This window comes from Salmo trutta, chromosome 3 (genome assembly GCF_901001165.1).
Source record: "Salmo trutta chromosome 3, fSalTru1.1, whole genome shotgun sequence".
Taxonomy (NCBI): Eukaryota; Metazoa; Chordata; class Actinopteri; order Salmoniformes; family Salmonidae; genus Salmo; species Salmo trutta.
Genome location: NC_042959.1, coordinates 21,734,627 through 21,747,451, shown reverse-complemented (window position 1 = coordinate 21,747,451; position 12,825 = coordinate 21,734,627). Strand labels below are relative to the sequence as shown.

General features: G+C 43.5%; 1 protein-coding gene across 2 annotated transcripts in view; it reads left to right on the top strand.

Moving 5' to 3' along the window:
• pigg (phosphatidylinositol glycan anchor biosynthesis class G (EMM blood group)) overlaps positions 1–12,825 on the top strand; it is a 115,251-nt gene that overhangs the window by 32,883 nt on the left and 69,543 nt on the right. For both annotated transcript variants that reach the window (XM_029726577.1, XM_029726588.1), the window contains 2 exons: positions 8,234–8,372; positions 9,879–10,091. In XM_029726577.1, the coding sequence (XP_029582437.1) occupies positions 8,234–8,372; positions 9,879–10,091 (352 nt within the window). The remainder of the gene's footprint in view (positions 1–8,233; positions 8,373–9,878; positions 10,092–12,825) is intronic.

Here is a 12,825-nt window from a genome sequence, read left to right as displayed (position 1 = left end):
ACCAGAAACTGTGGATAGATGGCGGCATTCGCACAAAACTGAAAGCGCGAACCACCGCATTTAACCATGGTAAGATGACTGGGAATATGGCAGAATATAAACAGTGTAGTTATTCCCTCCAAGGCAATCAAACAAGCGAAATGTCGGTATAGGCACAAAGCCAATTCAACGGCTCAGACATGAGACGTATGTGGCAGATTCTACAGGCAATTACAGACCACAAAAAGAAAACCAGCTATGTCACGGACACCGACGTCTTGCTTCCAGACAAACTAAACACCTTCTTTGCCCGCTTTGCTGTCCCCACATGCTTCAAGATGGCCACCATTGTTCTTGTACCCAAGAAGGTAAACATAACTGAACTAAATGACTATCGCCCCGTAGCACGCACTTCTGTCATCATAAAGTGCTTTGAGAGACTAGTCAAGGAGCATATCACCTTCAGTTTGCATACCACTGCCAACAGGTCCACAGACGATGCAATCGCCATCACACTGCATACTGCCCTATCCCATCTGTACAAGAGGAATACCTATGTAAGAATGCTGTTCATTGACTACAGCTCAGCATTCAACACGTTAATACCCTCCAAGCTCATCATTAAGCTTGAAGCCTTGGGTCTCAACTCCGCCCTTTGCACTTGGGTCCTGGACTTTCTGACGGGCTGCCGCCAGGTGGTGAAGGTAGGAAACAATATCTCCACTTCGCTGATCCTCAACATTGGGGCCCCACAAGGGTGCGTGCTCAACCCCCTCTTGTACTCCCTGTTCACCCATGACTGCGTGGCCATGCACGGCTCCAACTCAATCATCAAGTTTGCATACGACCCAACAGTAGTGGGCTTGATTACCAGCAACGACGAGACAGCCTTCAGGGAGGAGGTGAGGGCATTCGGAGTGTGGTGTCAGGAAAACAACCTCTCACTCAACGTCAACAAAAAAAAGGAGATGATCGTGGACTTCAGGAAAGCACCCCCTTATCCACATCGACGGGACAGCAGTGGAGAAGGTGGAAAGTTTTAAGTTACTTGGCGTACTCATCACTGACAAACTGAAATGGTCCAGGCTAAAGAAATTTGTCTTGTTACCTAAAATCCTCACAAACTTTTACAGATGCACAATTGAGAGCATCCTGTCAGGCTGTATCACAGCCTGGTATGGCAACTTCACCGCCCTCAACCGCAAGGTTCTCCAGATGGTGGTGCGTTCTGCACAACGCATCACCTGGTGCAAACTACCTGCCCTCCAGGACACCTACAGCACCCGGACACCTACAGCACAGGAAGGCCAAAAAGATAATCGAGAACAACAACCACCCGAGGCACTGCCTGTTCACGCCGCTAACATCCAGAAGGCGAGGTCAGTACAAGTATAGCTTCTATCTCAAAGCCATCACACTGTTAAACAGCCATCTCTAACACAGAGAGGCTGCTGCCTACATATTGACTCAAATCATTTGCTAATTTAATACATGGATCACTAGTCACTTTTTAAATAATGCCACTTTTTAAATATTGCCACTTGTAAGGTATGTAAACATTATTAAATTACTCATCTCATATGTATATACTGTATTTTATACCGTCTATTGCGTCTTGCCCATGCCGCTCCATCATCGCTCATCCATATATTTATATCTACATATTCTTATTCCATCCCTTTAGATTTGTGTGTATTTGGTAGTTGTTGTGGAATTGTTAGATTACTTGTTAGATATTACTGCACTGTCGGAACTAGAAGCACGAGCATTTCGCTACCCTCGCACTAACATCTGCTAACAATGTGTATGTGACCAATGAGATTTTATTTGAGACCGGCAGTCTTTTGCATGACAATAACCGCCTGACAAAATGTCATGACCGCCAACGGCCCTAATTTGGTCCAACACACTTTTTCCAATAGTTTGCTCAGAGCTGGCAGCAAGTTGATAGGTCCGCTGTTAGAACCAGTGAAGGCCACTTTACCGTTCTTGCAGAATTACTTTGCCTTCCCTCCAGGCATGAGGACAAACACGGTCCTCTAGGCTCAGATTAAAGATATGACAGATAGTAGTGGCTATAGAGTCAGCTACAATCCTCAGTAGCTTTCTACCTAATTTGTCAATGCCAGGTGATTTGTCATTATTGGTCGAAAACAATAATTTCCCCATCTCTCCTAAACTAACTTTGCAAAATTCAAACTTACAATGCTTTTCTTTTATTATATATATTTTTTTATGCATTAATACGATGACTCGCTATTCATTGTTGTCATAAGTTTGCCCACTTTGCCAATGAAGTAATCATTAAAATAATCCGCAACATCAAATGGTTTTGTGATGAATAAGGCATCTGATTCGATGAAAGATGGATTTGAATTTGTCTTTCTGCCCATAATTTCATTGAAAGTATTTCAGTTTTTCCCATCGTTCTTTATATCATTGATCTTGGCTTCATAATATAGTTTAATCTTTTGTTGAAATTAGTCACATAATTTCTCAATTTGCACTAAATCAGCCAGTCAGATGTAGAGCCAGACTTATTTGCTACTCCTTTTGCCCCAACCATACAGCTTTTCAATTCCTTATCAATCCATGGAGCCTTAACAGTTCTAACAGTCAGTTTCTTAAGAGGTGCATGTTTATCAATAATTGGAAGAAGCAATTTCAAAAATGTATTAACTACAGCGTCTGGATGCTCCTTATTAATCACACCAGGACCAACAAATTATGTTTAACGTCATCCACATAAGTCACAGTAGAATATTTTGTATGATCTCTTATACACTATTTTAGGCCCAGCTTTTAGAGCTTTGGCTTTCCTGGATATATCCACTATATTGCGATCACTGCACCCAATGGGTCCAAATACAGCTTTAGAACAAAGTCCTATAGTGTTAGTACAAATGTGATCAATTCATATGGATGATCCAGTTCCTGTAGTAATTGTAAACACCCTGGTAGGTTGATTAATGACCTGAACCAGATTACAGGCACTGGTTACAGTGAGCAGATTCCTCTTGAGCTGACAGCTAGATGAAAACCAGTCAGATCCCCAAGAACGTAGACCTCTCTGTTTACATCACATACACTATCAAGCATTTCACACACATTATTTAGATACTGACTGTTAGTACTTGGTAGTCTATAGCAACAGCCTATAATAATAGACTTTAGATGAGGCAAGTGAACCTGCAACCACAACACTTCAGTAACACTTGACATGAGATGTTCTGTAAGCATTACAAGGATGTAGCTCTGAATATATATATATATATATATATATATATATATATATATATATATATATATATATATATATATACTGCTCAAAAAAATAAAGGGAACACTTAAACAACACAATGTAACTCCAAGTCAATCACACTTCTGTGAAATCAAACTGTCCACTTAGGAAGCAACACTGATTGACAATAAATTTCACATGTTGTTGTGCAAATGGAATAGACAACAGGTGGAAATTATAGGCAATTAGCAAGACACCCCCAATAAAGGAGTGGTTCTGCAGGTGGGGACCACAGACCACTTCTCAGTTCCTATGCTTCCTGGCTTATGTTTTGGTCACTTTTGAATGCTGGCGGTGCTTTCACTCTAGTGGTAGCATGAGACGGAGTCTACAACCCACACAAGTGGCTCAGGTAGTGCAGTTCATCCAGGATGGCACATCAATGCGAGCTGTGGCAAGAAGGTTTGCTGTGTCTGTCAGCGTAGTGTCCAGAGCATGGAGGCGCTACCAGGAGACAGGCCAGTACATCAGGAGACGTGGAGGAGGCCGTAGGAGGGCAACAACCCAGCAGCAGGACCGCTACCTCCGCCTTTGTGCAAGGAGGAGCAGGAGGAGCACTGCCAGAGCCCTGCAAAATGACCTCCAGCAGGCCACAAATGTGCATGTGTCTGCTCAAACGGTCAGAAACAGACTCCATGAGGGTGGTATGAGGGCCCGACATCCACAGGTGGGGGTTGTGCTTACAGCCCAACACCGTGCAGGGCGTTTGGCATTTGCCAGAGAACACCAAGATTGGCAAATTCTCCACTGGCGCCCTGTGCTCTTCACAGATGAAAGCAGGTTCACACTGAGCACGTGACAGTCTGGAGACGCCGTGGAGAACGTTCTGCTGCCTGCAACATCCTCCAGCATGACCGGTTTGGCGGTGGGTCAGTCATGGTGTGGGGTGGCATTTCTCTGGGGGGCCACACAGCTCTCCATGTGCTCGCCAGAGGTAGCCTGACTGCCATTAGGTACCGAGATGAGATCCTCAGACCCCTTGTGAGACCATATGCTGGTGCGGTTGGCCCTGGGTTCCTCCTAATGCAAGACAATGCTAGACCTCATGTGGCTGGAGTGTGTCAACAGTTCCTGCAAGAGGAAGGCATTGATGCTATGGACTGGCCCGCCCGTTCCCCAGACCTGAATCCAATTGAGCACATCTGGGACATCATGTCTCGCTCCATCCACCAACGCCACGTTGCACCACAGACTGTCCAGGAGTTGGCGGATGCTTTAGTCCAGGTCTGGGAGGATATCCCTCAGGAGACCATCCGCCACCTCATCAGGAGCATTCCCAGGCATTGTAGGGAGGTCATGCAGGCACGTGGAGGCCACACACACTACTGAGCCTCATTTTGACTTGTTTTAAGGACATTACATCAAAGTTGGATCAGCCTGTAGTGTGGTTTTCCACTTTAATTTTGAGTGTGACTCCAAATCCAGACCTCCATGGGTTGATAAATTTGATTTCCATTGATTATTTTTGTGTGATTTTGTTGTCAGCACATTCAACTATGTAAAGGAAAAAGTATTTAATAAGATTATTTCTTTCAATCAGATCTAGGATGTGTTGTTTAAGTGTTCCCTTTATTTTTTTGAGCAGTATATATACAGCTGAAAACTATATATACAAAGACCGTATATATATATATATATATATATATATATATAAGGCCAGTTTTATTGCTTCATTAATCAGAACAACAGTTTTCAGCTGTGCTAACATAATTGTAAAAGAGTTTTCTAATGATCAATTAGCCTTTTTAAATGATAAATTTGGATTAGCTAACACAACTTGCCATTGGAACACAGGAGTGATGGTTGCTGATAATGGGCCTCTGTACGCCTATGTAGATATTACATAAAATCAGCCGTTTCCAGCTACAGTAGTCATTTACAACATTAACAATGTCTACACTGTATTTCTGATCAATTTGATGTTATTTTAATGGACAACAAATTTGCTTTTCTTTCAAAAACAAGGACATTTCTAAGTGACCCCAAACTTTTGAACGTGTGTGGTTGTGTGTGTGTGTGTGTGTGTGTGTGTTAGAGGTTGACCGATTAATCGGAATGGCAGATTAATTAGGGCCGATTTCAAGTTTTCATAACAATCGGTAATCGGCATTTTTGGACGCCAATTATGGATGCTTATATTGCAATCCACGAGGAGACTGCGTGGCAGGCTTGACCACCTGTTACCCCAGTGCAGGCATCAAGGAGCCACGGTAAGATGCTAGCTAGCATTAAACTTATCTTATAAAAAACAATCAATCTTAACATATTCACTAGTTAACTACACGTGGTTGATGATATTACTAGTTTAACTAGCTTGTCCTGCGTTGCATATAATCAATGCAATGCCTGTCATTGTGGCACTTCTCTTGCGTTCAGTGTAAGCAGAGTCAGGGTATATGCAGCAGTTTGGGTCGCCTGGCTCGTTGCAAATTTCTTCCTAACAAAGAACGGAATTAATTTGCGAGAATTTTACATAACATTGAAGGTTGTGCAATGTAACAGCAATATTTAGACTTAGGGTTGCCACCCATTCGATAAAATACGGAACGGTTCCGTATTTCTCTGAAATAATATACGTTTTGTTTTCGAAATGATAGTTTCTGGATTTGACAATATTAATGACCAAAGGCTCGTATTTCTGTGTTTATTATATTATAATTAAGTCTATGATTTGATATTTGATAGAGCAGTCTGACTGAGTGGTGGTAGGCACCAGCAGGCTCGTAAGCATTCATTCAAACCTCACTTTCCTCTGTTTGCCAGCAGCTTTTCGCAATGCTTGAAGCACAGCATTGTTTGACTTCAAGCCTATCAACTCCCGAGATTAGGCTTGCAGTACTATTGTGCCTATAAGAACATACAATAGTCAAAGGTCTATGAAATACAAATGGTATAGAGAGAAATAGTCCTATAATAACTACAACCTAAAACTTCTTAACTGGGAATATTGAAGACTCATGTTAAAAGGAACCACCAGCTTTCATATGTTCTCATGTTCTGAGCAAGGAACTTAAACGTTAGCTTTTTTACATGGCACATATTGCACCTTTACTTTCTTCTCCAATGCTGTGTTTTTGCATTATTTAAACCAAATTGAACATGTTTCATTATTTATTTGAGACTAAATAGATTTTATGTATGTACAGTTGAAGTCGGAAGTCTACATACACTTAGGTTGGAGTTACTAAAACTTGTTTTTCAACCACTCCACAAATGTCTTGTTAACAAACTATAGTTTTGGCAAGTCGGTTAGGACATCTACTTTGCATGACACAAGTCATTTTTCCAACAATTGTTTACAGATTATTTCACATATAATTCACTATCACAATTCCAGTTGGTCAGAAGTTTACATACACTAAGTTGACTGTGCCTTTAAACAGCTTCCTGAACAAGCATTGGAAACAGTGTTTAAACCCTTTACAATGAAGACCTGTGAAGTTATTTGGATTTTTACGAATTATCTTTGAAAGACAGCGTCCTGAAAAAGGGACGTTTCTTTTTTGCTGAGTTTATGTATGTGTATAGATATGAATGTGTGTATGTGTATGTTTGTGTATATTTACACATGTTAAGTTTGCTAAAAATAAATGCAGTTGACAGTGAGAGGACGTTTCTTTTTTTGCTGAGTTTATATCTCAACACCTCATAAGCATTCCTGTCTCTTCTGTAGGTGTTATCCTTGTATTGCTACTGCTGTATCATCAAATTAATTATCTAAGTGAGTCTCAGAAATGGCTAATGTTATGGATATCATTAACTTTTATTTCTTAGGCTACATATATTAATATGGACTATTTTTAGCTCTTTCCTGGGTAGCTTATCAGAGATCGACCATAATATGGAAAAGAATAAACAAAGCAAGAGAGAAAAAAAAACATTCAGCAGTCCATGAATCAGTTTGTGTGTGTGTGTGTGTGTGTGTGTGTGTGTGTGTGTGTGTGTGTGTGTGTGTGTGTGTGTGTGTGTGTGTGTGTGTGTGTGTGGGGTTGAAGCTAGGAACACATAGGCTTGGCTTTCTCATCTCTTCTATGCTTTTGGGAGGGAGGGTGGACAAAGAACCTGTCATAGCGGATGTAAGCAATGTCCCTATGCACTCTGGCAGCTTTCATGGCTGGGAAAGGTTATTTCCTCTTCATGAAATGCCAATGAGATCCTACATCTGTAACATGAAATGCCAATGAGTTGAATAAGTTAGCTGGCTCTGTTAGGGCAACCAGCTAAACTGGCAGATATTCAGGCTTTTGTTAGCTTGCGCTGGCTGCTAAAGGAAGCAGGCTAGCGTGGCTGAGAGGGTCTTTGAAGTGAAACGGAGCTAACCACCTTTCATTCCCAGAGGAGAGAGCTAGAGAGTGAGCCTAGCCCCTCAGGCGCTGCTTGGAAACTCCACTGTTTCGCTCCAGTGAAGGGAGGACATGAGGCGAGGCTGCTTCTTCCAGCAGCAGGACTCGATTTCAAACACATATTTCCACAACCCCTATTCCTGCCCTGCCTGTGCATTTCTATTGCCTGTTGAATACCACACTTTCTTCCTGATAAATCCCCTCTTCTGGACGTCTCAGCCTAAAACATGACGTCATCCTCTGAGGAAATGGCAAGCCACAAGGAGGTGCTGGAGCGCGATGAGCCAAGTTAAACCCCCCCAGCCAAACCCTCCCCAAACCCAGACGACGCGGGGGCAAATTGTGCTCCGCCCTATGGGATTCCCGGTCACGGCCGGTTATGACACAGCCTGGGATTGATCCCGGGTCTGTAGTGATGCCGGAAGCACTGCAATGCAGTGCATTAGACCGCTGAGCCACTCCGTAGTCCCTAGATTATGAGCTGTTAAAATGAGATGCTACTTTAACTGTAAGTTGCAGTGAATAAAAGTGTCTGATAAACGGCCATTATGTTAACATTTGGTCCGCTTATGTGACCTATCTATATCTGCCATGTCCTGTGTCCCCTTAGGAGGCAGAGGGGGCGCTGCCCTACCTGCTGGTGCTGTGTGGGGACCACGGGATGTCCGAGACGGGCAGCCACGGGGGCTCGTCTGAGCACGAGGTCAACACCCCCCTGGTGCTCATCAGCCCCGCCTTCAAGAAGAAAGGTAAGTACTCTCATTGGCTCTCCTGTTATCCCTCCTCTGTCTGTCAGTCTGTCTTGGTGTCATTGCTGAATTAGGCACATGCACACCGGTGTTCAAATGCGGAACACAACACTTATCCATAATAGTATAGTGAACATATCGTAGTTACGGCCCACCACTAATATGTCCATTTACATTTGTTTTCACCTAGGAAAAATGTGGTTAAGTGAGGATTAACATGACTTTTTATAGGTAAGGGCCTACTCCAGAGCGCCTGTGCCACACACGTACATGCCTGGTTAAATAAAGGCTGCAAAAAATGCACACACAAACATACACACACGGCTGTCTCTCAGCTGAGCTCTCACAATGTGAGAAGTGGTGACGTCTTGGCACTGTGTGAAGAGGAGCTCATTAACGTCTCGCTGCTCTGTGACGAACGCGTTCGAGGCTGTTGGTGTGAATGTGATAATTGTTTCTTTATTTGCCACGTCTATTTCTAGATCACTCCTCTACATGGGTTTATTTCAGGTGGATCACATTTTACTGAGAGACTGGCTGAGAAATGAAGCGGTGTCAGAAACAGGCTGGTACAATAACTTGTACTGTAGGACCAGACACATGATGGACAGGCTGGTACAGTAACTTGTACTGTAGGACCAGACACATGATGGACAGGCTGGTACAGTAACTTGTACTGTAGGACCAGACACATGATGGACAGGCTGGTACAGTAACTTGTACTGTAGGACCAGACACATGATGGACAGGCTGGTACAGTAACTTGTACTGTAGGACCAGACACATGATGGACAGGCTGGTACAGTAACTTGTACTGTAGGACCAGACACATGATGGACAGGCTGGTACAGTAACTTGTACTGTAGGACCAGACACATGATGGACAGGCTGGTACAGTAACTTGTACTGTAGGACCAGACACATGATGGACAGGCTGGTACAGTAACTTGTACTGTAGGACCAGACACAGAGCTCATGTTCTGGATTGTCCTGTCAACTCAACTGGCAGGATTTAAGCTTGAGCTTTTATCAAACCTAAAAACAGGACACAGCATTTTATATATATATATATATATATATGTATGTATGTATATATATATATATATATATATGTATATATATATATATGTGTGTGTATATTATATGTATATATATATATATATATATGTGTGTGTGTGTGTGTGTGTGTGTGTGTGTGTGTATATATGTATATTATATGTATATATATAAAATTTATTTATTTTAGAATAGGTTTTATTTTAAAGTGTGCTACACAAAGTGAATGAATCATTGTTATTAAAGTATGACGTAGAGGAGTAGGGGATGATTAGAGATGCGGCACATATGTTCTGCTCCTGTGACTTTTCACTTAAATTCTCAACTGTATTAGTGTGTGAATGTAAGTGTGTGTGTACGTGCACATTTATGTCTGTCTTGTGCATGTGTGCCTGCTTGCGCCCTCTTGTTTCTATATCCTGAGATACTCTCTCTACTCCTTATAAACAGTAGGGATGGAGAAACCGTCAACAGTAGAGCAGGTGGACCTGACCCCGACCCTGGCTCTTGGTCTGGGCCTGCCCATCTCCCAGAACAGCGTGGGCCGACTCATCCAGCCTGTGGTGGAGGAGGCCTCGCTCAGGGACCAGCTACGCTTCCTGCACCTCAACGGCCACCAGCTGAGCTACCTGCTGAAGGACAGCATGCCAGCCTATGAGAAAGGTAAGAGGGAATATTGTGGGTCAGTGCAGGGGTAGTGCCAGATCAGAGCAAGGCTAAATCAGCTTCCAGTCTCCCAAAGTCAGTGTGTACTATAGGTCCTTTACGGGTCCAAAATGAATCCGTGGCTTTCCCACCCAACCCAACCCAACCTGCGCAAATGTATATATTTTTTTTAAAGGAGACTGGTGGCGAAGTAAATACAATATAGCAAGTAAAACACCGGAATAGTAAATTTGCAGTGGAAGAAAGTGCAAAGTAGAAATATAAATAATGGGGTGCAAAGGAGCAAAACAAATAAATACATTATGGGAAGAGGTAGTTGTTTGGGCTAAATTATAGATGGGCTATGTGCAGGTGCAGTAATATGTGAGCTGCTCTGACAGCTGGTGCTTAAAGCTAGTGAGGGAGATAAGTGTTTCCAGTTTTAGAGATTTTTGTAGTTCGTTCCAGTCATTGGCAGCAGAGAACTGGAAGGAGAGGCGGAGGAATTGGCTTTGGGGGTGACCAGAGAGATATACCTGCTGGAGCGCGTGCTACAGGTGGGTGCTGCTATGGTGACCAGCGAGCTGAGAAAAGGAGGAACTTTACCTAGCAGGGTCTTGTAGATGACCTGGAGCCAGTGGGTTTGGCGACGAGTATGAAGCGAGGGCCAGCCAATGAGAGCGTACAGGTCGCAGTGGTGGGTAGTATATGAGGCTTTGGTGACAAAACGGATGGCACTGTGATAGAATACATCCAATTTGTTGAGTAGGGTATTGGAGGCTATTTTGTAAATGACATCACCGAAGTCGAGGATCGGTAGGATGGTCAGTTTTACGAGGGTATGTTTGGCAGCATGAGTGAAAGATGCTTTGTTTCGAAATAGGAAGCCAATTCTAGATTTAACTTTGGATTGGAGATGTTTGATGTGAGTCTGGAAGGAGAGTTTACAGTCTAACCAGACACCTAGGTATTTGTAGTTGTCCACATATTCTAAGTCAGAACCGTCCAGAGTAGTGATGCTGGACAGGCGGGCAGGTGCAGGCAGCGATCGGTTGAAGAGCATGCATTTAGTTTTACTTGTATTTAAGAGCTGTTGGAGGCCACGGAAGGAGAGTTGTATGGCATTGAAGCTCGTCTGGAGGTTAGTTAACACAGTGTCCAAAGAAGGGCCAGAAGTATACGGAATGGTGTCGTCTGAGTAGAGGTGGATCAGAGACTCACCAGCAGCAAGAGCGACATCATTGATGTATACAGAGAAAAGAGTCGGCCCAAGAAATGAACCCTGTGGCACCCCCATAGAGACTGCCAGAGGCCCTCCGATTTGACACACTGAACTCTATCAGAGAAGTAGTTGGTGAAGCAGGCGAGGCAATCATTTGAGAAACCAAGGCTATTGAGTCTGCCGATGAGGATGTGGTGATTGACAGAGTCGAAAGCCTTGGCCAGGTCAATGAATATGGCTGCACAGTATTGTTTCTTATCGGTGGCGGTTAAGTAATCATTTAGGACCTTGAGCGTGGCTGAGGTGCACCCATGACCAGCTCTGAAACCAGATTGCATAGCGGAGAAGGTGCGGTGGGATTCGAAATGGTCGGTAATCTGTTTGTTGACTTGGCTTTCGAAGACTTTAGAAAGGCAGGGTAAGATAGATATAGGTCTGTAGCAGTTTGGGTCAAGAGTGTCCCCCCCTTTGAAGAGGGGATGACCGCAGCTGCTTTCCAATCTTTGGGAATCTCAGACGACACGAAAGATAGGTTGAACAGGCTAGTAATAGGGGTTGCAACAATTTCTGCAGATCATTTTAGAAAGAATGGGTCCAGATTGTCTAGCCCGGCTGATTTGTAGGGGTCCAGATTTTGCAGCTCTTTCAGAACATCAGCTGACTGGATTTGGGAGATGGAGAAATGGGGAAGGCTTGGGTAAGTTGCTGTGGGGGGTGCAGTGCTGTTGACTGGGGTAGGGGTAGCCAGGTGGAAAGCATGGCCAGCCGTAGAAAAATGCTTATTGAAATTCTCAATTATAGTGGATTTGTCGGTGGTGACAGAGTTTCCTATCCTCAGTGCAGTGGGCAGATGGGAGGAAGTGCTCTTATTCTCCAAGGACTTTAGTTTCCCAGAACTTTTTTGAGTTTTTGTTGCAGGAAGTACATTTCTGCTTGAAAAAGCTAGCCTTGGCTTTTCTAACTGCCTGTGTATATTGGTTTCTAACTTCCCTGAAAAGTTGCATATCACGGGGGCTGTTCGATGCTAATGCAGAAAGCCACAGGATGTTTTTGTGTTGATTAAGGCCAGTCAGGTCTGGAGAGAACCAAGGGCTATATCTGTTCCTGGTTCTAAAGTTCTTGAATGGTGTATGCTTATTTAAGATGGTGAGGAAGGCATTTAAAAAAAATAACCAGGCATCCTCTACTAAAGGGATGAGGTCAATATCCTTCCAGGATACCCGGGCCAGGTCGATTAGAAAGGCCTGCTCGCTGAAGTGTTTCAGGGAGCGTTTGACAGTGATGAGTGGAGGTTGTTTGACCGCTGACCCATTACGGATGCAGGCAGTGATCGCTGAGATCTTGGTTGAAAACAGCAGAGGTGTATTTAGAGGGCAAGTTGGTTAGGATGATATCTATGAGGGTACCCGAGATTACGGCTTTGGGGTGGTACCTGGTAGGTTCATTGATAATTTGTGTGAGATTGAGGGCATCAAACTTAGATTGTAGGATGGCTGGGGTGTTAAGCATGTCCCAGTTTAGGTCACCTAG